The sequence below is a fragment of the Amia ocellicauda genome, chromosome 7 (assembly GCF_036373705.1).
Source record: "Amia ocellicauda isolate fAmiCal2 chromosome 7, fAmiCal2.hap1, whole genome shotgun sequence".
NCBI lineage: Eukaryota > Metazoa > Chordata > Actinopteri > Amiiformes > Amiidae > Amia > Amia ocellicauda.
The window spans coordinates 46,971,405-46,998,696 of record NC_089856.1 but is presented as its reverse complement, the minus strand read 5'-3'; the positions used below and the strand labels follow the sequence as shown (position 1 = coordinate 46,998,696).

Sequence of the window (27,292 nt, the reverse complement as noted above, 5' to 3'; positions counted from 1 at the left end):
TCTGGGGGTGTTGCTGCTTTGGGTGTGTCCAGTGCCATTTCAGATAAGAGAGGCTCTGCAGGACAAGCAGGACAGAGACCCGTCTCACAGACACTCTGCCTGCCTGCATCTCCCTTTCCCCTCTCCGCCGCTCACAGCTGAACGATACTCTGAATCTTACACAGAGCGCTCAGCTTCTGACGCTGATGGCAACACGGGGCCGGCTCCGAGCCTGAGGAAGACCATGAGGTAATTCAAACTGATTTAATTTCTATACTGTGAAATGTCAGATTGAAAGTGGTTTCTGTTCTTAATGTTTGTATTGTTTATGTATTTCTGTACAGTTTTGTGTTGACGAGTCCTACATCAACATGAATGTGAATTTCAATGTGAAATGCACATGTCATGCTCTGTAATGCAAGGGAGCAATGAGGGGCTGTAGAGACACTCATAAGAGACGCAGATTTAACACTTTTTTATGAATTACTCATGTGTTCTATTTTAATAGAATATGAAATGTAGTAGAAAGTTATATCAGATCAGACCACTGGACAGAAATACCCCACCAAGACTGAGTTTTCATGTTTCTGCCCTTGTGTTACAAGTCACCTACAAACTGTTGACAGAGTGGATGAGGGTCGACAGCAGAGGTTCCCCATCCTGCGGTTGTGACAAAGTCAGGGTGAGTTTTGTTTAATATGTTTTAAAATTATTAATATTATTATTATTAAATTATTATATTGTTATTTTATATATATTATTTTGTAAGTAAAAATATGATTTCTTAATATGTTTTTGCATTATTATTACTATTATTATATAGTATTTGTTATTTATATATATGAATTTGTAATTAAAAATATGATACAATTATGTCAGATTAAATCAAAAGTATAAACCACATTAATGTACATAGTAATACAACATGATACATGTGATATAAAAAACATGTCTTAGTATTTTAGGGGTTGGAGGCTAATTTGACCATGTTAAAATGGGGTAAGGTTTTGAAGCCCTGGCCTACAGAGTCATTTTAAACCCCAGCGCACAGCATTGTCTAAGCCCTGCTACTCGCTCTCAATGCAGTTGTTAGCTCTGTATTAGACAAGTGTCTAACAGTTGCATGAATAGATTAATAATACCCCTGTACTACTGGTAAACCTTTAAGTTTACAAGTGTTGGAATATGTTGAGGGTGAGCCTATTTGTTTCTGTGTCTGTGAAATAAGCCATTTTACAAAACATAGAGTTTGTAGTGATTTTTCAGAGTTTCAGGGTTTAGTAGAATGCAGTTTTGGGTCATATAAATATGACATTGTGCTTATTTCTGTCTGCTGTGTGTGTTTCCTGAAGACTGATTGCATTTTCACTATGTAGTTTGCAGATTACTTAGTTATATAAATAATTTTACAAAACTTAAAATTTGCAGTAAAATACCATTTGTGCTTATTATATCCTTGCAATGTGGTCCCTATTTTTGTGTTTTGTATGTGTTTCATGCTTGCAGTTGTCACCATGTATTTTTAGGTTTGAAAAATAAGGTATTTCCAAAGGAATAGGAACTTAAGTGTTTCTCACTTTATTTCCAATAGATACCTGATGTACTTTGTTGCCAGAATCGGGTATAACTTTGACAAAGAAGCCAACAGTGAAAGACTTATATATATATGGAATATGCTGGAAATGACATTACTCCGTACAGGTTAGTGTTTCTTTCTGTCCAATGTTGGTGTTGTGAACCAGAAATTAATGATTACAAGTATCTGTACAACATTTTTTGGAGTATCTTTTTCTACTTCTATGTTCCATGTTGTAAAATACTTGTTTGTCACAATAAAAGTCACCATTGTGACTATACATTTGAGCACAGACAAATGATATTATATATACATATATTATATATTATTTTATACATATGAGTACTCACAAATAGTGCTTCACTGTGTCTCTCTAAGAAAAGTGGTGTACATGTCTTTAGTGTCTATTGATAAATAAAACATAACAAGATATATATATATGTGTGTGTAATGAAATGAAATGCAGTATATTCTTAAATATGATGTTAAGGCTACATTTGAGCATTCACTAATGTAACAAATATAATAAGTACAGGACTGGTCAAAATGTACAGATATAATTCTATACATTTCACTGTTGTTCTCTAAGAAAAGTGCTGTATTGTCTTATAGTGTCTATTGATAAATATAAACTAAAGAGATATAGGTATGTGTGTTTATCTGTGTTTGCTTAAATATATATGTAATGACATGCAATATACACTCACCTAAAGGATTATTAGGAACACCATACTAATACTGTGTTTGACCCCCTTTCGCCTTCAGAACTGCCTTAATTCTACGTGGCATTGATTCAACAAGGCGGTGAAAGCATTCTTTAGAAATGTTGGCCCATATTGATAGGATAGCATCTTGCAGTTGATGGAGATTTGTGGGATGCACATCCAGGGCACGAAGCTCCCGTTCCACCACATCCCAAAGATGCTCTATTGGGTTGAGATCTGGTGACTGTGGGGGCCAGTTTAGTACAGTGAACTCATTGTCATGTTCAAGAAACCAATTTGAAATGATTCGACCTTTGTGACATGGTGCATTATCCTGCTGGAAGTAGCCATCAGAGGATGGGTACATGGTGGTCATAAAGGGATGGACATGGTCAGAAACAATGCTCAGGTAGGCCGTGGCATTTAAACAATGCCCAATTGGCACTAAGGGGCCTAAAGTGTGCCAAGAAAACATCCCCCACACCATTACACCACCACCACCAGCCTGCACAGTGGTAACAAGGCATGATGGATCCATGTTCTCATTCTGTTTACGCCAAATTCTGACTCTGTACCATCTGAATGTCTCAACAGAAATCGAGACTCATCAGACCAGGCAACATTTTTCCAGTCTTCAACTGTCCAATTTTGGTGAGCTTGTGCAAATTGTAGCCTCTTTTTCCTATTTGTAGTGGAGATGAGTGGTACCCGGTGGGGTCTTCTGCTGTTGTAGCCCATCCGCCTCAAGGTTGTACGTGTTGTGGCTTCACAAATGCTTTGCTGCATACCTCGGTTGTAACGAGTGGTTATTTCAGTCAAAGTTGCTCTTCTATCAGCTTGAATCAGTCGGCCCATTCTCCTCTGACCTCTAGCATCAACAAGGCATTTTCGCCCACAGGACTGCCGCATACTGGATGTTTTTCCCTTTTCACACCATTCTTTGTAAACCCTAGAAATGGTTGTGCGTGAAAATCCCAGTAACTGAGCAGACTGAGAAATACTCAGACCGGCACGTCTGGCACCAACAACCATGCCACGCTCAAAATTGCTTAAATCACCTTTCTTTCCCATTCAGACATTCAGTTTGGAGTTCAGGAGATTGTCTTGTCCAGGACCACACCCCTAAATGCATTGAAGCAACTGCCATGTGATTGGTTGGTTAGATAACTGCATTAATGAGAAATTGAACAGGTGTTCCTAATAATCATTTAGGTGAGTGTATGTAAGTCTAAACATTTCTTTATTGATTTTTTCTTACCTTTTTATTTTGCCAACACAGTATCATCCTAAGCCTAATCATAAAACATATAAACTAAAAACACAAGGACATATGTCCATGTGGGTTCAAATCCCACTCTGGGTAAATATTAATTTTTCTTTTTTAATTTACTAAAACAGTATCATAAAACACTATAACCTTAAATATATATAAAACATTTATTTTTCTTATTTTTTAATTTACTAAAACAGTATAATCAAACATTATCATCTAAAATAAAATATATATGTGTATTTACAACTTTTATTTTTCTCAAATGTATACAATATAAACTAATATATATATATATATACAGTGAGGGAAAAAAGTATTTGATCCCCTGCTGATTTTGTACGTTTGCCCACTGACAAATAAATTATCGTCTATAATTTTAATGGTAGGTGTATTTTAACAGTAAGAGACAGAATAAAAACAAAAAAATCCTGAAAAACGCATTTCAAAAAAGTTATGAATTGATTTGCATGTTAATGAGGGAAATAAGTATTTGATCCCCTATCAACCAGCAACATTTCTGGCTCCCAGGTGTCTTTTATACAGGTAACGAGCTGAGATTAAGAGCACTCTCTTAAAGGGACTCTCCTAATCTCAGCTCGTTACCTGTATAAAAGACACCTGTCCACAAAAGCAATCAATCAATCAGATTCCAAACTCTCCACCATGGCCAAGACCAAAGAGCTGTCCAAGGATGTCAGGGACAAGATTGTAGACCTACACAAGGTTGAAATGGGCTACAAGACCATCGCCAAGCAGCTTGGTGAGAAGGTGACAACAGTTGGTGCGATTATTCGCAAATGGAAGAAACACAAAATAACTGTCAGTCTCCCTCGGTCTGGGGCTCCATGCAAGATCTCACCTCTTGGAGTTTCAATGATCATGAGAACGGTGAGGAATCAGCCCAGAACTACATGGGAGGATCTTGTTAATGATCTCAAGGCAGCTGGGACCATAGTCACCAAGAAAACAATTGGTAACACACTACGCCGTGAAGGACTGAAATCCTGCAGCGCCCGCAAGGTCCCCCTGCTCAAGACAGCACATGTACAGGCCCGTCTGAAGTTTGTCAATGAACATCTGAATGATTCAGAGGAGAACTGGGTGAAAGTGTTGTGGTCAGATGAGACCAAAATCGAGCTCTTTGGCATCAACTCAACTCACCGTGTTTGGAGGAGGAGGAATGACCCCAAGAACACCATCCCCACCGCCAAACATGGAGGTGGAAACATTATGCTTTGGAGGTGTTTTCTGCTAAGGGGACAGGACAACTGCACCGCATCAAAGGGACGTCAAATCTTTGGGAGAACCTCCTTCCCTCAGCCAGGGCATCGAAAATGGGTCGTGGATACGTATTCCAGCATGACAATGACCCAAAACACACAGCCAAGGCAACAAAGGAGTGGCTCAAGAAGAAGCACATTAAGGTCCTGGAGTGGCCTAGCCAGTCTCCAGACCTTAATCCCATAGAAAATCTGTGGAGGGGGCTGAAGGTTCGAGTTGCCAAACGTCAGCCTCGCAACCTTCATGACTTGGAGAGGATCTGCAAAAAGGAGTGGGACAAAATCCCTCCTGAGATGTGTGCAAACCTGGTGGCCAACTACAAGAAATGTCTGACCTCTGTGATTGCCAACAAGGGTTTTGCCACCAAGTACTAAGTCGAAGGGGTCAAATACTTATTTCCCTCATTAATATGCATATCAATTTATCTCTCACTGTTAAAATACACCTACCATTAAAATTATAGACTGATCATTTCTTTGTCAGTAGGGCAAACGTACAAAATCAGCAGGGGATCAAATACTTTTTTCCCCTCACTGTATATATATATATATATATATATATATATATATATATATATATATATATATATATACAGTGGCAAGAAACAGTATGTGAACCCTTTGGAATTACCTGGATTTCTGCATAAATTGGTCATAAAATGTGATCACAACAATAGACAAACACAGTCTGCTTAAACTAATACCACACAAACAATTATGTTTTCATGTTTTTATTGAACACACCGTGTAAACATTCACAGTGCAAGGTGGAATAAGTATGTGAACCCTTAGGCTAATGACTTCTCCAAAAGCTAATTGGAGTCAGGAGTCAGCTAACCTGGAGTCCAATCAATGAGACGAGATAAAAAACACTCACAAATTTTGAATTTGCTATTCTCAAGAAGCATTGCCTGATGTGAACCATGCCTTGAACAAAAGAGCTCTCAGAAGACCTAAGATTAAGAATTGTTGACTTGCATAAAGCTGGAAAGGGTTACAAAAGTATCTCTAAAAGCCTTGATGTTCATCAGTCCATGGTATGACAAATGCCCACTCCCCCCCAGAACAGGGAGGTAGTTATAGTAGGAGACTCAATTCTTAGAGGTGTGTTCTAGTGACAAGGAGACCCACATGGTATCTTGCCTGCCTGGTGCTCAGGTTGCAGATCTCCCTAAATTAGGAACCAGGGGGGCAGGGAGCTCTGACAATGTGAGATGTTCCACTAAGGAAAGAAAACCAAGGGAAACGGCTAGTAGGAAAGTCCTGAAATGTTTGTACCTCAATGCCAGGAGTATAAGGAACAAGATGTTAGACTTGGAAGCCACAGTGCTAGCATGTGACTATGATGTTGTAGGAGTGACAGAAACATGGCTTACAGAAAATGATGGGGATGAATACAAGTTGGAAGGATACACACAGTTTAGGAGAGACAGGCAAAATGGAAGAGGGGGTGGGGTAGAATTATATGTGAAAAATGACATTGAGGTAGAAAAACTTGTATTAGATCCCAGTAATGGAACAGAATCTTTGTGGGTGAAACTTTTGAACAAGAGATCTGGAGGATTAGCGGTAGGAGTGTGTTACAGACCACCAAACTCAGATATTCAGAAAGATGCTGCATTGTACAGTGTAATCAGGACTGCATGTAGCAAGGATGTGCTGTTATAATGGGGGATTTCAATTTCCCAAACTTAGACTGGGAAAGCCCAGTGGGGACTACAGAAGCAGAAATCGAAATGGTTGAGATGGTAAATGACTGCTTTCTAACTCAATTTGTCAGGGAACCAACCAGAGAGAGCGTATGTATTGACTTGATCTTTTCAAATGACCAAGATAGAGTCAGGGGGACAGTAGTTAGAGAACCAATGGCAAATTGTGATCACAATATGGTTAGCTTTGAGGCATTCTTTAAAAAAACAAGGTCCAAGTCTAAAACAATGGTCTACAATTTTAGAAAAGCAAGCCTTGAAGGTATGAGACGGCACTTAGAAGAGGTAGACTGGAGCACATTGGATACAGTCAGTTGAAAATGGATGGGTATATTTTAAGAATATACTACTTGAGGCTCAGGAGCAATTTGTACTAAAACTTAGCAAATTGAGGACCAAAAAACACTGGCCAAAATGCTTTAATAGAGGTATGCAAAAAAATATAAAGAGAAAGAAAATGTTGTATAGCGCATATAAAAGGGATGGTGACGAAACAAAATACATAGAATATGTTGAGCTGCAAAGAGATCTTAAGAAAGGGATCAGGAAAGCAAAGAGCGAAATAGAAAGAAACATAGCTCTTGGAGCTAAAACCAATGCAAAGAGCTTTTCTCAATATTACAACAGCAAGCGGTCAATAAAGGAGGAAGTGAAACAGATAAAGGGCAAAAATTGAGGTATCTTGGAAAACGAACAAGATGTGGCAAATGTTCTAAATGAGTATTTCACAGAGGTTTTTTTCAAAAGAAAAAACAGATAACATGCCACAGGTTGACTATCAGTCCAGTCAAACCCTAAGAGAGATCAGGATAAATGAGGAGGAGGTACTAAAGGGACTAGCAGAATTAAAAACAAACAAATCACCTGGGCCAGATGGGATATTTCCAACAGTACTTAAAGAAATGAGGGAAATTATTTATAGGCCGCTAACTGAAATATTCCAAATGACACTTAGAACAGGGGATGAGCCAACTGACTGGAAGACGGCAAATGTCATACCAATCCACAAGACAGGGGACAAAACTGAGCCAGGAAATTACAGACCAATCAGTCTCACCTGCATCACCTGTAAAATGTTGGAAAAAATGATTAGACAGAAAATAGAGGAGCCTCTTAATGAAAACCATATTCTTGGAGATAGTCAACATAGGTTTAGTTGAGGCAGATCATGTCTTACTAATTTATTAGAATTTTTTGAACATGCAACTGCAGCTGTAGATCATGTGAAAGCATATGATATGACATACTTAGATTTCCAAAAAGCTTTTGATAAGGTTCCACACCAAAGACTGATCCTCAAATTGGAAGCTGTAGGCATTCAGGGTAATGTAAGTAGATGGATTATGAACTGGTTGATGTCTAGGAAGCAGAGGGTGTCGATTAGAGGAGTTGCTTCTAACTGGAGTGAGGTTGTTAGTGGAGTTCCACAGGGATCAGTACTAGGGCCTGTGCTTTTTCTAATCTATATTAATGATCTGGACTCTGGGATAGTTAGCAAACTTGTCAAATTTGCAGATGATACAAAATAGGTGGCTCAGCAGATACAATCTTGGCAGCACAGGCTATTCAAAGGGACTTAGATAATATTCAGTTGTGGGCCGACACCTGGCAAATGAAATTCAATGTGGACAAGTGCAAGGTAATACATGCAGGTAACAAAAATGTCCACTATAATTACACTATGGGAGGAATAGATCTAAATGAAGTAATGCATGAGAAAGACCTAGGAGTCTATGTGGACCCCTCACTTTCTCCATCCAAACAATGTGGGGAAGCAATAAAAAAGGCAAACACAATGCTAGGGTATATTGTCAAAAGTGTAGAATTGAGAACAAGGGCAGTGATGTTCAGACTATACAATGCGCTAGTTAGAGCTCATCTGGATACTGTGTGCAGTTCTGGGCTCCACACTTCAAGAAGGATATCACTGCTCTAGGGGCAGTTCAGAGGAGAGCAACCAGACTTATTCCAGGTCTGAAGGGAAAGTCCTACTCGGAGAGACTGAGGAACTGAACCTTTTCACCCTGGAACAGAGGAGACTACGTGGGGACTTGATCCAAGTCTTCAAAATCATGAAAGGCATCGACCACATCAAACCAGAGGAGCTTTTCCAGATCAGCAGGGACACATGGACCCGGGGACATAAATGGAAATTGGGCTTCAAGGCATTCAAAATGGAAAACAGGAGACACTTCTTTACACAGAGAGTAGTCACAATCTGGAATAAACTACCCAGCGATGTGGTAGAAGCTGAAAATTTGGGAACATTTAAAAATAGACTGGATAGGATCCTTGGATCACTTAGATATTAATGGACACCAAACAAGCACGATGGGTCGAGTGGCCTCCTCTCGTTTGTAAACTTTCTTATGTTCTTATGTTCTTAATTCCAGGGGGGGCTGAGCTGCGCTTTGTTATGTTCGGGGGTGGGGGGGGTGCTGAAGCCCTTGAGCTCCTGCGTAGTCGGCACCTATGGGTCCAAAGTGTCTTCACAAAACCAGGAAAAAAAAACACCTTTCAAAATACAAATCTGCAGGTTGCTTCTCCTATCTCTCTCCAAAAAAAAATCTAAAACTCCTCTAAAATGGTGTATCTGGGGAAGAAAACGTATTACATTGGCTGCAGGCGCTGTCTTATCCCCTCAACCCCCCCCCCCCCGGGTCATTCACACCTGTAATCATAGAGTTCTCTCTTAATTAAGGGAGACTGATGCCAGGGCTGGTGAATATCCCTCCCACGGTGTGTGCTGGGTCTGGTCTCTTATTTGGCTTGTAAAAGGCCTGTGTGTATTTGTGATGCGCTCATCACAAACGGTGTTTTAATCACCCTGAATGTAAATAATTTTATGAGGAAGATCTGCAAGAGGCATAGCGAGACAGAAAATGTAACTGTTTGTTGTTTATTTATTTGTTTATATCTGTCGAAGTCAGGGGCCATCTTTAATCGATGCATAGTGGGGTTTTTTTCAGTATAATTATGATGGTTAGGGCAGCTAGCTTTAGAGTTACCCTTAGAAATAAGAATATTAGCTTAGTATTACAAACAGTAACTAATGGAGAAATAACAAATTATACATAACAATAAGTGTATAAATATATATATATATATATATATATATATATATATATATATATATATATATATACAATAATCCATACCCCAGCCGCACTGTACAAAACTTCAAGCTGCCCCTTTAAAACAGCTGAATATGCCTGTTTCTGTGCTGGGTGGTAAAAAGTTTGATAAACGTGTCTATGTCAAGTGCCTTGGCTCTTCCAGCCTCAATGCTGAGACACCCGGGTGTTCTTTTAAAGGCATAGGGAGGAAGCATTACCCAAATAACTTTAGACTGAGGGCTGGATTAAATTAAAACGTTGACCTACCCGCTAATAGCAAACTACTAAGCTGTACATCATAGCGGTTACATTTCTATTTAGAAGAAAGTGGCATCTAATTAAAAATGAAGTCGCAACTGAGTACAAATCTGTAGTTTTCTATTAGCGGGTGGGTGAAAGTTTTCATTTAATCCCAGCCTAAGGGCTTTCCTTTGTTTTAAATATGTATCAAGATATATGGTGATTTATAACAAATATGGAATTTTGGGAACTTCATTTTAATAACGTGATTCAAAGTGTTTGTTTGTATGTTTATTTCTTGCCAGAACATGCATTTGTGTTTGTTTTATATTTTGAATACCCCCTTTTGATCTGAGTAATGGTGAACCCAGCACCAGCTCTATAAAGCTGGGTCTGAATAGAGGAGGGTAGTCTAGTTTTATGTCTGTCCCTGAGACAGTGGCTGCCTCTAGCTGGAATGGTTTGTTTTTATGTCTGCTGAAATCTCTACCTAAGGTTTAAAACCTGACGAGGAGAAAGATACATAAGGACACATTATATATTTGGATATTGATAGAAACTGCATCTTTTTGACAAATCTATTTTTTCGATTGCATTGGCTGTGTTCACCAACCTGTGTGGAGTGCTGCACTGTTTATAATCACAGACTTTCAGCACACTTTATCTACTGATCTCCTCAACTGCTTGTATTCCATCCACCTTGAGCCTGAATCACACAAACCTTTCTTCACCTCATTTGCCTTTCTTTCTGTAACTTCAGAAGTTTTTAGCAGACAGAGAACTATGTTTCCATAACATTTTAAGTTCCCTGTCTTGCCACTGTCAGGGGATGAGGTAGACATAGTTAAACTGATAACAAACCTGCCTGTTGTTTCTGAGAGTCGTCCACAAGGTCACAGAAGTGGTGATTCTATGTTCAGGCTTGAGGTCTTAACCTGTAAAGTAACCTCTCAGAGCTGCATTTGGATTAAGGCCTAAATGCTTTATTAAACACATTGTTCATAAAAACCTATTTGATATTAAATTGTACTTCTGCACTTTTGTAATGCTTGTGTTAACGAAGCCACCCTGGATAAGAACATCTTCCAATAAATACATCATATTAATGAGCACACATGGCATAATGTACTTTAAAATGATTAATATGGGGATTACCACAATTATAGTGTAGAAAAAAATACACAAAAGAAAGAACAGAGTGAAATTAGGTGATTGAAATATCTACCGACACTAGGGAAACACACGACCCTGGATCGGTAACTATCGATATGCTGCTGACACCAGCCTGGTGGCTGAAACACTCCCAGCATGCATCAGTCCCAATAATACAAATAATTCAAAACAAGAAACAAGAGACTTCATACCCTCTCTATCTACAGTACATAGAGATGGGCTTTACTCCATTCTTTATTTTCTGTAGCACAGTGTTTATGTCACGGATGACAGTGGCACAAAATCCCCCTAATCGACCGACTGCGCCACCACACGTCTGTTGTTGAGCATGGGGCCCCTCGCTGTCACCCTTAGGCCTACATCTCATCGCTCTGGGGCAGGCTCTTTGATCTCAGACACGCACAGAAGATGGACCTGAGGAATAAAAACAAATGGCATTTATTAAATACAAACAAGTACACAGAGCAAAAAATCAATGTAAATCTGCATCCTCCTGGAGAAGGACTTCCTTCACTCATTCCTGCACAATGTCTCCCACATTTACAAATATTACAACACTTTAAAGAAACTTACATAATTGCTCTATTTACATGCATGTCCATTTTGAAAAATTAAAATATTTGCCATTTGAGAAGTATTTCATTAAATCCAAAATATGGGCTTTGCAAACTACACATTTAAAATTGAATTCTGATTCACAAAATAGATGTTTGGTTTGAATCTAAATGTCAAATTTGCTAACTTGCAAATGAGTCCTGCCCATCTGGTGTGGGTTCGCCAGCAGTGGGTGTGTGGTATTTGTGGTATTCAGCCACCTGCCTTCAAACCCAGCTCCATCAAGTGAGATGAAGAACAGATGCACATCACCAGCGATGGACTGATAGACACAACGTGCAGGGGGTAGACAAAGTAACAAATCCAAGAGGAAAAAACAAAACATACCAGAAAGAAATTACAAGGATTGGAAAATGTTTTTAATCTTTAACTACACAGGCTACAATTATTCTTACAAATGACTTTTCTGTACTCACAATGTATGATAATTTGACAATTGTCCTACCTTGTCTTTTATTTAATGAGAATTGTTTGGAATGTATAGCTGCTTCTGGAATGTCTTTATTAATATTATGGGCTGTAGGCCTGGAGCCACTTTAGCTGATAACCCTGGCTGAGAACATTTTCATATTTACTAACCCTCCCCCCCCACAGCCGCACAGCTCCACACCTCCACACACCCACAGCATGTGAAACTGTCCGGGAGCGGAGGTGAAAGCATTGTCTTGTAGTGTAGTGGATGTAAAATTATGAATTATAAAAAAATACGGTAATATTATATTTTACATCTGGCAAGGGTGTCTCCATTAGACTGTCATTATATTCATGATATTTTTTTCCAGGGAGTCATTGTTCAGAGTCGCTTCCAGAGGCTTTACACTCCAGAACTTCAACTTCACAATCGGAGAAGGACAGAGGCAGCTGTAAGTGCATGTATTTGTTTGTGTTTGAGGATCTTAACGATGGAGGACTTAGCATGCCACAATTAAAAAGAAATACACAGAAAATAATAAATAAATAAATAAATGTCCATGTATGTTTGTATTTATTTCAATATTTATTTATTTTCTCTGTGTATTTATTTTTAAATTTGGCATGGATAGCCCTCCATTCTTATTTTAGGGGGTCAGGAGGAGCTGATTAACGTTTTTAATACAGTGACTTTTATTTTCAAGTTGATACATGAGCTGGAGCCTAGTGATGATCCATGTTTAAGATATATATTTGTAGTTTAGGATTAGCGTATTAAATATCTTTCTGATTCTTTCCAACCTGGGCATGTTTTTTTTTTTGAGCTGATTGCGTAGCTTGAGGAGAAAGAAGAACATTTTAAAAGTGTTTTTAATTTTGTGATCTGCCACTCCAGTCCCCGTGCAGTGCGCTGTTTAATTGAATAATTGAATAATCCCGTATTTGAGGCCCCTGTGTCGCCAGTTACGGGGGGCGCTCCCGGGACAGAGAGGACGAGAGAGCGGCAAAGGGAGAGGCTTTGGCTTTAGAGTCCCCGCTGCTGATGCTCTCCTCTCCTCTCCTCTCCTCTCCTCTGCACTGGTTGCTTGGGCTTTTTGTATTTTAAAACATTTTAAACCGTGTATTTGAATTGATTTTAAATAACAAAGATCCGTTTATTTTAAATTCAATCATGTAGTTTGAAAACCGTATGGCTGCTCTCTGCCACAGCGCCGCTACATTCAGCAGCATAAAAACCTGCTGTAAGTCATATATCATTTGACAACCTATTGTGTGGTTGAAACTTGTTGATTCTCCTTTTTATGTTTATCATGCAGTTTCGGAAAGCAGTCATATCGGATAAACTCAAATAATTTCGGATATGCTTCCTGAAAACAAACACGTATAGTTCCCTTATAAATTGACTTGATTTTATTTTTATTATTATATTTGTAATAGATTACTATTCTATATTATTGAGAAAATGACGAATAAAATACATTTATTCAGCTACAACCTACAATAAATTCTGCTGGTCCTGGTTAGATGAAGTTGAAGTTCAATTATCAAACAGTGGAGACAAGGCATTGCAATTAAATTGGTGACAGTAGACCTATAAAACAAAATCAACAGCCCCGTTTAAACAGTTGCGAGTGGTGTACCGACTGGCAGGTTACTGATCGGTTACCCTGAAGTCTATGTCTGTGGTTTCACTTATTATATTTGGTCATTATTGTGTATGATTTTAAAGATGTATGTTTAGGTCTATGCTTAGATCTAATGTTAAACTTATTAATGGGATCAAAATGTGGTCCAACATTCGCTACAATTTGATTCGCTTAAGCCCTGTTTATATATTGTATGTACACTGCAAATTTGCAAGTGTACATTTAACTCTGAAAATTTACACTTTACACTGAATGAGTGTACATCAGTTTATTCAAGACTTTTCCAATAATAAGTGTTTAAATCAACTTTATGGCAGTGCCCAAATACTTCCAATGTAGAGTTAAAATGAACTCTGCAGTGTCGTCATTCTGACTCCTTCCAATGGATTTAACACTATGGGGTATTTAACACCTACAGTGTTAACTTTACTCTAATATTTAACTCTTCTCAGTGTGAAAACATTTTCATTGTTTTACTCCATTAAAGTGTTTAAAACCTGGATTCCTCTACTTTTATCAATCAAACAATGTCCTTTTCAGTAACAAAATACCCAGATCCAGTCAGTCTCACATACTGATCATGAATATACAGGTAATGCTTATAATCACAACCACAAGCAGATACATAGATTTAGGTTGGGGGTTGACTCAAAGACATGAGTTCCCACTTGGGGTAGAACAAGTGGACAACACACATATACATATATTAGTGGGTGAAGACACATTTTACCCTCCTTGACAATAATTAACATTTATATAATTATAAAGAATAAATAAAACAATAAAACAACAATTATTCAGGAAACACAATGTATTGTGGGCATGGTATGTTCTTTGGTTTTACACCAGTACAGTGTTAAATCAAGAGTCTTTATTTTGACACCAAGTATTAACAGTATTGATGGTTTTACTCGTAGTGTGTCAATATAACCCAATTAGTGTTGAAACAACACTGCTTTAACACTATATTAATAACACTGGGATTTCAACACTACAGATTTTGCTGTGTATTAATATGAAACAAATATTTAATGTACCGGTCAAATGCACATATTTAGATTGTTGTTGATGTCTGGTTTGTTTGTTCTGTAAAAAATATATACTACTTTTAATGTAGGCCTACTACTACTACTACTCTCCAATGCCCACTTTCCTCTTTTGAGGCTTTGTCATTTCCTCTGTCATTTGTAATACATTTTAAACTGGCTCTTGAAATCAGTGTCATGTGTGGATGTGATGTGTTTTATTCTTGTAATTATGGTAGTTTTAGGGTGATGATATTTGACATTGTTCATGGTATATTTTGTCATAGTAATGACAGATGCACCCTTCAAATCTGCAGAAGGTCTCTCAGGTGCCTTGCTGCTGCACCACAATGCCCCCCGACCACCCCGACCTATATATGAGCCACCTATATGTCTGTTGTTTTTCATAACATGTTTGCTATGTAATCATTTCTTAATATGAGCTGATTTCAAGAAAAAAAATCCACAACAACAATAATTTTTCTTCCCTTCTGGAATGTTCTTGTAATCCTAAACAAGTCTTGAATCCATTGTCTGCTTTTTTAGACATTTCTATAGAAGGTGTGCAACAATTAAGTTTTATTATTTTACATAACTACCTTGAATTCTGTCAGTCTTTCAAGGTTTTAATATTTTGCTTTGTATGTTATTGTAGATGCATAGACTTAGAGCCTGAATCTTGTAAAACAAGAAATGCATCAAACTGCTAGCTATGAACTTAACTTCGTGAAACATGAGAGCAATGATAAATAATTTTCCAATTATTATACATAATTTAAATGTAAATTGATGTCATGTTTTTGTGATGAGTTAATATTTGCTATTTGGACAGAGAAAATTAAGTCAACCAAATGAATATTGTAGAATTAATATTACAGAATATCATCTAGTAAGGGTATAAATAATCACACAGCACATCACTACTCATAATAAACCAATAGGAAACAAACATTGTGCTGGTTTTAACACGGGGAGTGTGTTGGAACATTAGGAGAAATAGACACCATGTTCTGTCCTAGAATATTTAGCAGGCCATACAAAAAGCTACATGAAATTACAGTATCATTAATGTATATTTTGTGTGGAAATTTCAACACATTATTGAAGTGTTGGAATGTTGAATAGCTGAGTGTTTGAATAGTTCTGAGGGAGTAGACACAGCATAGCTTACTGGCACATAAACCATAACCTCCTTCCATGCATTTATTATGATTATTAGTAATTATTAGTAATTGTAATAGTTAACTCTTATTTATATTTTACCTTTTTTCATGTTAGTGCAGGACTGTCAGGTAAACTACCAACTAGGGGGGTTGTTTTGCTAGGCCTCAACTGGAAACAAAACTTCAGTTTAACTGCTTCTTTGTTTGGTCATCAATCATTAACATGAACTGCACTGTACCGGGGGGTTTCTATGGAAAGTTAATGAGATATAGAGTCGGCACTGAGGAGGGTGTGTAATCTAACACAAACAGAGAGTGGTGCAAAAAGGCGCAAGTTGTACTTTTGTTTTCATGGTGCATAGAAATAGACCGAGGCACAATCACCAACTGGAGAAAACATCAAGATCTACCAAAGTGAAAGAAGGAAAATATCAATTTTGTTTAGTCCCTACAGAAACAGGGCACTTAAATACATCATTGTAATGAGCATTGATAGTTCTTTCCTGTCTGAAACATTCTCATTCATACACTGAACACAAATATAAACACATCAAAGATTTTACTGAGTTACAATTCATGTAAGGAAATCAGTCAATTGAAATATATTCATTAGACCCTAATCTATGTATTTCAAGTCCCAAGTGTTGAGGGACGTGCGATTGGCCTGCTGACTGCAGGAATGTCCACCAGAGCTGCAGTCGGGTCAAAACCCTGGTGAGGACAACGAGCCGCAGATGAGCTTCCCTGCAGTGTTTCTGAAAGTTTGTGCAGAAATACTTTGGTTTTGCAAACCTACAGTTTCATGAGCTGTCCAGATGGCTGGTTTCAGATGATCCTGCAGGTGAAGAAGCCAGATGTGGGGGTCCTGGGCTATCCTGGTTATACATGGTCTCCAGTTATGAGGCAGTTGGACATACTTCCAAATTCTCTTAAATGACTTGGTAGAGAAATTAACATTACATTCTCTGGCAAACAGCTCTGGTGCACATTACTGCAGTCCGCATGGCACTTGCACACTCCGTTAAAATTGGGAAATCTGTGGCATTGTGTTGTGTGACTGTAGCGTTATGATGGGTTATTTTGATAAGAGCATTTTAGCTCTGAGCTGAAGCACTGATCCAAAGGAGACCTCTCCCCCCAAAGTTATCAGATTTCCTTAAAGCGTGGGACTGGTTTGCATCAAAGTGACAGTCTGGGAGGATGGCACCGAGAATAGGCCAAATAGTTTGGAATCCTGCTGTGAGATGTCTGGAGAAAGGGGCCTGTAGGTAATAAAAGCTCTTTGAAATGGACGAGAGCCGAAATCCCAACACAGAGCTACGAACCCGGGCCAACCGGCATTTCCAAAAGATGGCATGGATTGACATCAGTCATAAATCAAGCCCCCCTCCAATAGGACACTGGGGGCTGAAACTGAAATCCAATCTCACAAACTCAAGAACCAATCACCTATTGATCTGACAGGCGTATAAAGAACAGCGCACGCTCTCTCTCTCTCTCTCTCACCTGAACCAGAAACTCGCTGCCACAGCTCAACCTGTAACTCTGTTGCCAGAACCAGAATCAGAAACCAACCAAGTCTTTGCCGGCAACAGAAGAGTTAAACTGGGAGAAGGAGATTGAGCCGTACGAAGAATTCTTTTAAAGGACTTTATTAAATAAAGAACTTTACAGACTGCGCTGCCCGCCTGTGCCCACCTGATCAGTGGAGTTTTACAGCTGGACAATTGACTAAGTCGACTGAACACGAAAGTGTCAGTCATTTAAATAGCTATTTGAGTCTTAAGAAACTTGACCCTTGGAACGAACAGGGCCCTGCTTTCCTCAAAGACTTTGTCTTCAAGTAACTACGGTGGAACCCTGCTTACAAAGAAGATTTTGTGCACAACCTTGGAGCCTTCAAACCAGTGGAAAATCTGTTGGGAAAAGACTCTACATTCGCGAAACCCCAACTTCCAGGTGCATCGACTGAGTGGAAGTTCTTAGACAAAGCCGAACCGGACTGCCTTTGTTCCAAACCAAACGGACCTCGTGCCGTGTGCTGCTATCTGAGCCCGAAGCCAGAGAGGCCTCTCTGCGACGAAGTTCAGATAAGTTTAACAGTTTGGAGTTTGTGATTCATGACATTTGAGAAATCAATTAGAAATGTTAATCTGTGATTCAGAACTCTAGAATGTGTAATATCATTTAGTTTTCTTAAATATAAATGTGTGTTGCATTAAACTGTTTTGTTGTTAATTTTAGAAATAAAATCTGTCAACACCGAGAAATATCTTCTCATTCCTGTTTAACTGTTTAGTCTGAAATTGACACAAGTTAATAGACGTTAGATTATTGGTGGCCCTGCCTATCCTTAATCATTGAATAATAATCAGTTAAGGGAAATTGTGGTAACAAGTAATGATAGGATCTTTCTCGGCACCTAAACGTGAATGAGACTGATATATACACTCACCTAAAGGATTATTAGGAACACCATACTAATACTGTGTTTGACCCCCTTTCGCCTTCAGAACTGTCTTAATTCTTCGTGGCATTGATTCAACAAGGTGCTGAAAGCATTCTTTAGAAATGTTGGCCCATATTGATAGGAGAGCATCTTGCAGTTGATGGAGATTTGTGGGATGCACATCCAGGGCACGAAGCTCCCGTTCCACCACATCCCAAAGATGCTCTATTGGGTTGAGATCTGGTGACTGTGGGGGCCAGTTTAGTACAGTGAACTCATTGTCATGTTCAAGAAACCAATTTGAAATGATTCGACCTTTGTGACATGGTGCATTATCCTGCTGGAAGTAGCCATCAGAGGATGGGTACATGGTGGTCATAAAGGGATGGACATGGTCAGAAACAATGCTCAGGTAGGCCGTGGCATTTAAACGATGCCCAATTGGCACTAAGGGGCCTAAAGTGTGCCAAGAAAACATCCCCCACACCATTACACCACCACCACCAGCCTGCACAGTGGTAACAAGGCATGATGGATCCATGTTCTCATTCTGTTTACGCCAAATTCTGACTCTACCATCTGAATGTCTCAACAGAAATCGAGACTCATCAGACCAGGCAACATTTTTCCAGTCTTCAACTGTCCAATTTTGGTGAGCTTGTGCAAATTGTAGCCTCTTTTTCCTATTTGTAGTGGAGATGAGTGGTACCCGGTGGGGTCTTCTGCTGTTGTAGCCCATCCGCCTTAAGGTTGTACGTGTTGTGGCTTCACAAATGCTTTGCTGCATACCTCGGTTGTAACGAGTGGTTATTTCAGTCAAAGTTGCTCTTCTATCAGCTTGAATCAGTCGGCCCATTCTCCTCTGACCTCTAGCATCAACAAGGCATTTTCGCCCACAGGACTGCCGCATACTGGATGTTTTTCCCTTTTCACACCATTCTTTGTAAACCCTAGAAATAGTTGTGCGTGAAAATCCCAGTAACTGAGCAGATTGTGAAATACTCAGACCGGCCCGTCTGGCACCAACAACCATGCCACGCTCAAAATTGCTGAAATCACCTTTCTTTCCCATTCAGACATTCAGTTTGGAGTTCAGGAGATTGTCTTGACCAGGACCACACCCCTAAATGCATTGAAGCAACTGCCATGTGATTGGTTGGTTAGATAATTGCATTAATGAGAAATTGAACAGGTGTTCCTAATAATCCTTTAGGTGAGTGTATATAACGAGAAGTTACCTGACATAAATACTAACCTGCGTAGTTATTTAATGTCTGACTAACAATACTAATGAGAGACTCACCTTCGTCTTACTAACCGGTATTGTAGTCAATGTGTTTATAACCTTTTTTGTTTAACGATTTGTGTGTTATCATATGTGATCCCATGGTCTTTGATTTGGTCACGGAAGTGATTTGTCTTTGATTTGTTGATCTAGAGTTGAATTTTAATTAGTTTTTCCCTGTTGTATAATTAGTGTAGTGCTACATTTAGTCTTTGTTTTTGAATAAATTTGACAATTTATATCTTTGGAATTGGTGTCTGCGTCCAATTATTACAGAAATTGAGTTCTACAAGATTCCAGGATTCGTGATAAGGTGATACTATAAATTCACTTCTTTAATTGAAATTTATAAGTGTACCTTACGCTACATGACAAAACTGCACATTATAGAGTGACCTTTCGTTTACCCCAGCACCTGTAATGATCATGTTTAATCAGCTTCTTGATCTACCACACCTGTCAGGGGGATGGATTATCTTGGCAAAGGAGAAATGTTCACTAACAGTGATGTAAACACATTTGTGCACAACATTTGAGAGAAAGAAGCTTCATTTCAGCTCATGAAACATGGGACCAACACTTGACATGATGCATTTATATTTTTGTTCAAGGGAACAGAAGGGATGCTGTGCAGCCGGGAAAAGGACTACGCTGTGCTTGTGTCTCTGATGCAGCTGTGGGTGGTGATGGCAGGTAAGTGGAAAAACCTAGAGAGAAGTTTTAGATCAGCTCACCTTCTCTTCTCTCATCTTTGAAGAAGACTAATCAAGATCATAGGCATCCTAAAGCTATGACTCTCTATTCAGGAGGGGTGGGCTTCTTGTAAAACTCTGATAACAGTGGGAGCTGTGACTGGCATCATGTTTAATCTTTCCAATCTTTTCTCCCTTTTGTAATCCCTTTTTTGGTCTGTCTGGCCACATTAAATTGCTGATGCTGTTTATAAAGATCCTTGTGCAAGGGTCTCAAACACAAGCAGGAAATGGTGGGGTGTGGCTGAGCAACCTGATACTGGACCCCAGTTCAGAGCTGTAACAGCAGGACAATAGGGGCCTGGAGGCCTAAGGCCAACTACATTAATCATGGGCAATTCTGAGAAACTATAGTATTAAACACAGATGCTTTTCCCTTAAGTAAGTACAGCAAGCAACACAAGTTACAGAGAACTCCACTTCAGACTCTTGTCTCAGAGGATGTATTCTATGAGCAGTCACCTCCTGTCTGACGTCTCTCCTCCCTCCAGAATCTTTCACAGTGTCAGTTCCCGTCGCTCCCCTGGTGGCTCGGCTGGGAGATGACCTCACGGTGCCCTGTCACATCTCCCCTGAGGTCAGCGCTGTGGCCATGGAGGTGCGCTGGAGCCGAGATGGGCACACACATCCTGTGCTTCTGTACAGACATCAGCAGGAAACTCAGGGCCAGGATTTTGTAGGCCGGCTGGCACTGAGCAGAGCAGGACTGGAGAAGGGCAACGTGTCTCTGGTGATCCGGGAGTTTCGATTGAGGGATGAAGGACGGTACATCTGCTTTGTGGATTCCGGCTTGCAGTATCACAGAGCAGCGGTGGAAGTGAAAGTCTCCAGTGAGTTCCCTTGTGGTGTGCAATTGTAATGGCCAATAAAAACAATTCACTAAAATGCAAATACAAATAATAAACAAAACACTGAAACACAAATACAGATAATTCGCAATACACTGGAACTCAAATTAAAATAATGCACTAAAACGCTATAATAATAAACAATGAACAGTAATTATCAGCTAAAACTCAACCTCTATCAAAACCTGTGCCATCAGCGGCTTGCTCTGTGCAATGTATTGAAATGTTCAATACAACAAGCTTGGAAGACAGCGCTACAGATGCACTACAGGGCTCTGCTCAGCATTGTGGCGGATCTGGCTGCCGCAAACGCTACTTCATTGCCTTGTATTCAGCACTGTTTTCTGAACGTATCACAGCACTGTATATTTTTTTCTAAAAACAACATAAACTACAACTAAACAAGTATAACTAACATTAAAAATAACAATAATAATATATAACTATTTATATACTTGTAAAAGGTTAATTGGATTGTCACAATATACATGAGACTTCTAGATGCACACAGGTAGGCTACATTGGCTCTAAATGACATGTGATTGTATAAACATGTTGCATGATCGCCCTCCCTGCTTTCAATACACATTGTATAGTACGAGCACTGACTTTGAGAGCGAATGCTGAAATGCTGGACTGAGAAGTCGTTAACATAATAAGAAACTTGACTTACGCAGAAATGGCATGGTACTGTGTGAGGGTTTTCATTTGAGGTTTCATGGTGTACAAGTGGTTAAGAACCCAGTGTGACATATATGGGTCAATGGATGCCAACTCAACCAGGAATGGGGCATTTTGGTGTCTAACAGATTCTACAAGAAAGATTCAGCTGGGGGTTTTCAGATGTGCTGAGTTCAGAAATGCTAATCGTACTGTTTCCCTTTGACCTGAAACCTAGCAAAGGGCAGCCTAAATCCATAAAGAGACCTTAACCTGAGATCAATTTAGACACTACCATCATGTTTAGCACCTCATTCAATTTGTAAGGAATAGGGCTTTTGAGAGAGAAAGCAGCTGGAGGGGTAAGTGACCAGCTGTTTTGGAACTTCAGTCCAAGCCTTTACTCTTTAGGAGATGCAGGTCCTAAACTATTACATTTCCTGTTTAATATCCTATCCATGATAAATAACACTCTTTCTGTCCCCAGTGACTGGCAGTGCCCCCCTGGTCTCTCTGGATGGGCACCAGAATGGAGGCATCGCCTTGTCCTGCAACTCTCAGGGCTGGTACCCCCAACCAGAGGTCCAGTGGATAGACCAAGCAGGCAGCCCTTTCACAGTCTCCAGCAGATCCCAGTTCACTCAAACCCCAAACGGGCTGTACTCTGTCAGAAGTCAAATTCTGCTGTCTGGGCAAGAGCAGGGAGCAGTGTCCTGTGTTGTGAGACACGGGCGAGACGGGACACAGGTCCAGTCCAGAGTCTACATCAGCGGTCAGTAATCAGAGCTTAGAGCTTTCTCAATAAATATTACTGAACGACCAAGTTAGCTTGTGAGTTAAAGGGATGATAGGTCAATACAGAGAGACTATAAGATTGTTGTGTTGTTCATTGCTCGGTGGATCTTCTATGTTCTGTTCTTCTCTCTCTCAAAATATCTGTGTAGATAGTAATACTGACCAGGTCAACATGAGCATTTCATAAAAAACAAAAAAACAATAGTAGGAAAAAAAAGTGATATGGATTGTAGGAACCTTATAGGTAAAACAGGCCAGATCTGTTTGGGTGTTTTTTGTTTACACAAAATGCAATTCTTGTAATGATGATGATTATTATTACTTTTGCAGAGGGATTCTTCAAGTCAGTCCAACCCTGGATAATTTATACAGTTTCTATAGTTTTTATTGTGTTAAATGTCAGTTTTGTAATCACTATGATATATCTCTACAAGAAGAAAAAAGGTGAATTCTTATATAAATGTTATATTGTTTTGTTATTGTTTTGTGCATGTGTGTCTGTGTATGGGGGTGGGGGGGGGTGGACTCGTACGTTCATGAAACCACAAATTAATTTATGGACTATGTTATATCCTTGTGAATGATTAAAAATTGAGCCTTGTGTCAGAATCTGAGACTTCAAAATCACAATCTGTACATTTTCCAAGATATGTATTTAGAGGATACCATGTTTATATTTATCTATATTTTTCCTCTTTTTTTCCAGACAGAAGAAAGCTACGTAAATTATATAGTAAGTTTTCTATTGATATTCAATCAAATCTGTCATTAAACAGAAGGAGCTGTTATCTATTATGTCACAAAAATTATTATCAGGGAAAACATTATTTTCTTTCTTGCATTTAAGTGATGTTGCATGTTTATTATGTCAAGTTCTGGAGGTATAAGTTTAATCTTTGTCGGTAGCACTTTAGCAAGGAAGAGACAGATTTGTTTGTTACATCTGTGCTCCACACTTCCCCTGTTCACCACCAGAGGTCATCATCACCTGAATTTGAACCCTGTCTCTCACATTCAGCACCAGGAGAATCATCCAATTAACATTCCTCAGCACCATGTGCACTTGCACAGTCAACCCTCTATTCCCATTGGACCAGCACTACACATCCCTGTCCCCTGCTTCCCTCTGCTCTGCATATAAACCCCCTGTTACTGTAATTCAGTGTTCAGTCTTATTTGCTTACAGCATCATTTCTAAGTGTTAGTCAGTTCCTACAAGTGCCTGCTTCCTCTTGGCCCTCTGGATTGTCCTCTGACTTCTTGTTTGCCCAATCGACCGACCCTTTGGCTGCTATCCCAACTACACCTATTGCCTTTCATCCATTGCTTTGATTTCCGGCTCTTTGACCTGGATTGTTACTTACCTGCTTCTTCCAGCACTTGGGTTTTCCACTTCCCTGGCTGTTTATGAAGATAGTCATTGTAGTTTGGTTATTTATCATTAAAATTAGAGCTCCAGGATTCCATTCAACAAACAACCTCTACACACTTCAAACATCACTCAAAATCTATATGTGTGTGTGTATATATATATATATATATATATATATACACTCTCACAGATCCCACGGGCCACTAATGTGCCAATAATAACAAAATATAACAAAACATTTTAAGTAATCACTTTACTTCAGAGACATAGAAAAACATACTATATATTATGTATAACTAGGGGATATCCTTTGGCAGAGTTCCTAAATACTGCAGGATGTAGAGAACAGGATCAAGTCCTAATCTGGTCTAATTTCTTTCCACAGACACGGACAGAACTGATATTTACAAAGGTATGTTGGAAGAAGTTATTAATTTACAAGAGCCCTTCTTTGTAAACTATTGTAATTATTGTTGTATTCTTTATTTGTATTGATTTTAAGCAGATATTACAATGGATCCAGAAACCAGCCACCCAAAACTGAAAGTCTCTGAAGATGGTAAATCTGTACGGTTCGACAAGCAGCTCCAAGGTGTCCCAGACAACCCAAAGAGATACAAATACTGGCCGGGTGTTCTGGGATGTGAGGCATTCTCCAGTGGGAAGCATTACTGGGAGGTGAAGGTTGATGGTTTGGACCACTGGGATCTCGGGGTGGCCAAGGAGTCGGTGTCCAGAGAGCAGGTCGGTGACATTCAGCCCAGTGACGGCTACTGGAGCATCTGGTTTGTCTACAATGAGTACCGAGCTCTGGACAAGAAGAGGACAATAATAAAACCCAAACAGACAGTTCAGACAGTGGGCATCTATTTAGATTATGATAGAGGAAGACTTTCTTTCTATGATGTAGAAGAGCAGCTTCACCTGTACACTTTCCACAGCAAGTTCACTGAGAAACTGTATCCTGTCTTCAACCCGTGGGAAAGCACCAACCCACTGGTTTTGATATAACATGACCAGAAGCCCTTAGCACTACCAGCTTTGTGTGTGCAATGAAGGTGTGATGTACTGTACTCAAGGAGATTGTAAAAAGGTTTATGCAATGTCTCACATGCTGTTAATATCTAACACCTCATTGCTGGGGGGTTTTCGCCACATTTGGTTTTATTACAAAAAATAAATGTCTAGTATTGCTGTCTCAGCCTTTAAATTGGAATAAGTCCAGACCCACTTAATTGTTGGAATTTATCTCTCAATAAGGAAAGGGAAATAAAAGAGAATGGGGAAATTAGCCTATGGCTCTGGGTTCTCTTACTGTCTCCGCAAGTCTGAGTTTTGTGGAAGAGATAAACAACACACAGTGCAAAGACAGGTACAGGGCATGGATTTAAGGCAGTGGTGGGCAACCTAAATTATTCACAGGGTGCAAGTCTGGTTGTCAAATAAATACAAAATAAGCAGTTATATAAATATAATAGTATACTACAGACATGCTGAGTTACTACTTTATTTTTTTTTGGGGGGTGGTCGTGGGCCGAAAATGGATGCACAGGCTACAGGTTGCCCACCACTGATTTAAGGTCACACAGAGCACTAATATTGTTTGAGAACTCTTGGGCACCAAAGCAGTTCTAGGGAGCAAAGAGAGAAACTGTAGAATCTAAATATCCAGAGTAAGGACTGACAGTGTCTGCTGTAAGTGGAATTTCACCAAGAACCCTGGGTTCTTACAGACAGTACATTGGCAATTGCATAAATACCTGTCCATCAACAAGCTTCAATATATAAAACAGCAGTAGCATCTCCAAGGCCGACATCTGTCCTGGATACAGAATTACTTCTTAACCTGATGACAAACTCAAACGCAGAAGTATGTGATCATTGTTTTTGTTAAAATCTGCCTTGTCTGCATGTTCCTTATATGGAGTTGTTGTTACTAAAGTATGTGTATAAATGTATGTCAAATGATGATTTGAATAAGACATAGTGACATATCGGGGGACTGTACCCTGTACCCCCATGCTTTAATCAGTAAAATCTAATTAAAAAATAATCATCTTTAATTGTTTACAAACATTTAAACAAGTTTAATTGATATATTACTCTGAACACTTGATATCACAATTAGTACCACTTTCATGAAAGCACACATTTTATTAAATGTAGTGCTCCAATCGATCCACATAATAAAATGTGGTAATAAAATTCTAAATCTATGACAGTGGTTCCCAACCCTGGTTCTAGGGACCCACTGTCCTTGATGTGTTTTAGTCCAACTGCACTCTCAGTTAATTAATTAAAACCTTAATTTAACAAGATTTTTTGCTTAATTCAACTTATAATTATAAGAATAAGTGCCTTTGTGACAGAGTGGCCAGTCTATTGCACTGCAGAATCTCCAATGATTAGAAAGACAGTTATAGTTTAATGTAAAGAAGAAGAGAATGAACCTTGTTTGAGTTACTGTGTGAGTTTATAAAAGGTTTTGTTAAGAGTTATAGTTGATTATGTTAAATTTAAATAGATAATATAACAATTAATTCAAATAATTAATTTGAATGGGTTTCATTCATTTGTAGGGTTGTGCATCTTCCTGATGATACGTGTGCAGCTCCTATAGTCTCCATTATACACTCACTTGGGAGGGTATTGGTCAGAAACGGACTGGCAATCGGGAAGTGCGGGATTGGTGAACCGATTTCGTCATTCGTTTGAATAGCGCGAACGTGTGATGTCATGAATACCTGCCTGGTGGTGGAGCGGTTGGGGGAGGTGGTGTACAGGGTTCGCCTCCACCAGGACCGCCTCGCTCCCTTTCGTGACTGGGTACGCCCCAGCTTCCTGGACTCTCCACCTGTTGCCCCTTGCCCCACACCCGTCCCCCTTGACTCGCCATCTGCTGCCACTTGCCCCTCATCTGTTGCCCCTTCTTCCTCACCTATTGTGCAGATCATGAAGTCCTTCCTGTCCTCTCTGAGGCTCGGCTGTGGGGAGGGAGGGCTCGTCTGTTCTCCCAGCAGGTTCAGGTAAACGTCTGTGGGAATAATGTAATCTCTGTGTCCTGGAATAAATAAATGTTAGGTTTTCTCATCTAAATATACATTACAGTGCTGAAAATCAAACAGGAATGAATACAACGGCCATGATGCCCTCTGGTGGCCAGAGGTTCCCATTACAGCAGACAGGTTAACGGTTAGGGGTTTGTCAGGGTAAAACATTAG

The 27,292-nt window shown here is 39.4% G+C and overlaps 1 protein-coding gene across 3 annotated transcripts; it reads left to right on the top strand.

Moving 5' to 3' along the window:
* Positions 1-588: 588 nt before the first annotated feature.
* LOC136753683 (butyrophilin subfamily 1 member A1) lies at positions 589-26,802 on the top strand. 3 transcript variants are annotated; one of them, XM_066709989.1, is made up of 10 exons: positions 589-661; positions 1,571-1,680; positions 12,448-12,528; positions 20,256-20,337; positions 20,888-21,226; positions 22,392-22,676; positions 23,030-23,143; positions 23,406-23,432; positions 24,457-24,483; positions 24,577-26,802. In XM_066709989.1, the coding sequence occupies exons 4-10, from the start codon at positions 20,268-20,270 to the stop codon at positions 25,080-25,082; spliced, it is 1,368 nt and encodes a 455-aa protein (XP_066566086.1). In that variant the 5' UTR covers positions 589-661; positions 1,571-1,680; positions 12,448-12,528; positions 20,256-20,267; the 3' UTR covers positions 25,083-26,802. The 3 variants fall into 3 exon arrangements, with proteins under 3 accessions (XP_066566086.1, XP_066566088.1, XP_066566087.1); XM_066709991.1 differs by lacking the exons at positions 589-661; positions 1,571-1,680 and adding an exon at positions 12,288-12,374; XM_066709990.1 differs by lacking the exons at positions 589-661; positions 1,571-1,680 and having other exon boundaries at positions 12,302-12,528.
* Positions 26,803-27,292: the final 490 nt, after the last annotated feature.

What these genes read in the sequence shown, in the direction of transcription:
- LOC136753683 (XM_066709989.1), top strand. Translation starts at nt 20,268, where the DNA reads ATGCTGTGCAGCCGGGAAAAGGACTACGCTGTGCTTGTGTCTCTGATG. An exon ending in AAAGCTACGTAAATTATATA is followed by an intron (nt 23,433 to 24,456) that starts GTAAGTTTTCTA and finishes TTCTTTCCACAG; the next exon opens with ACACGGACAGAACTGATATT. An exon ending in CAGAACTGATATTTACAAAG is followed by an intron (nt 24,484 to 24,576) that starts GTATGTTGGAAG and finishes GATTTTAAGCAG; the next exon opens with ATATTACAATGGATCCAGAA.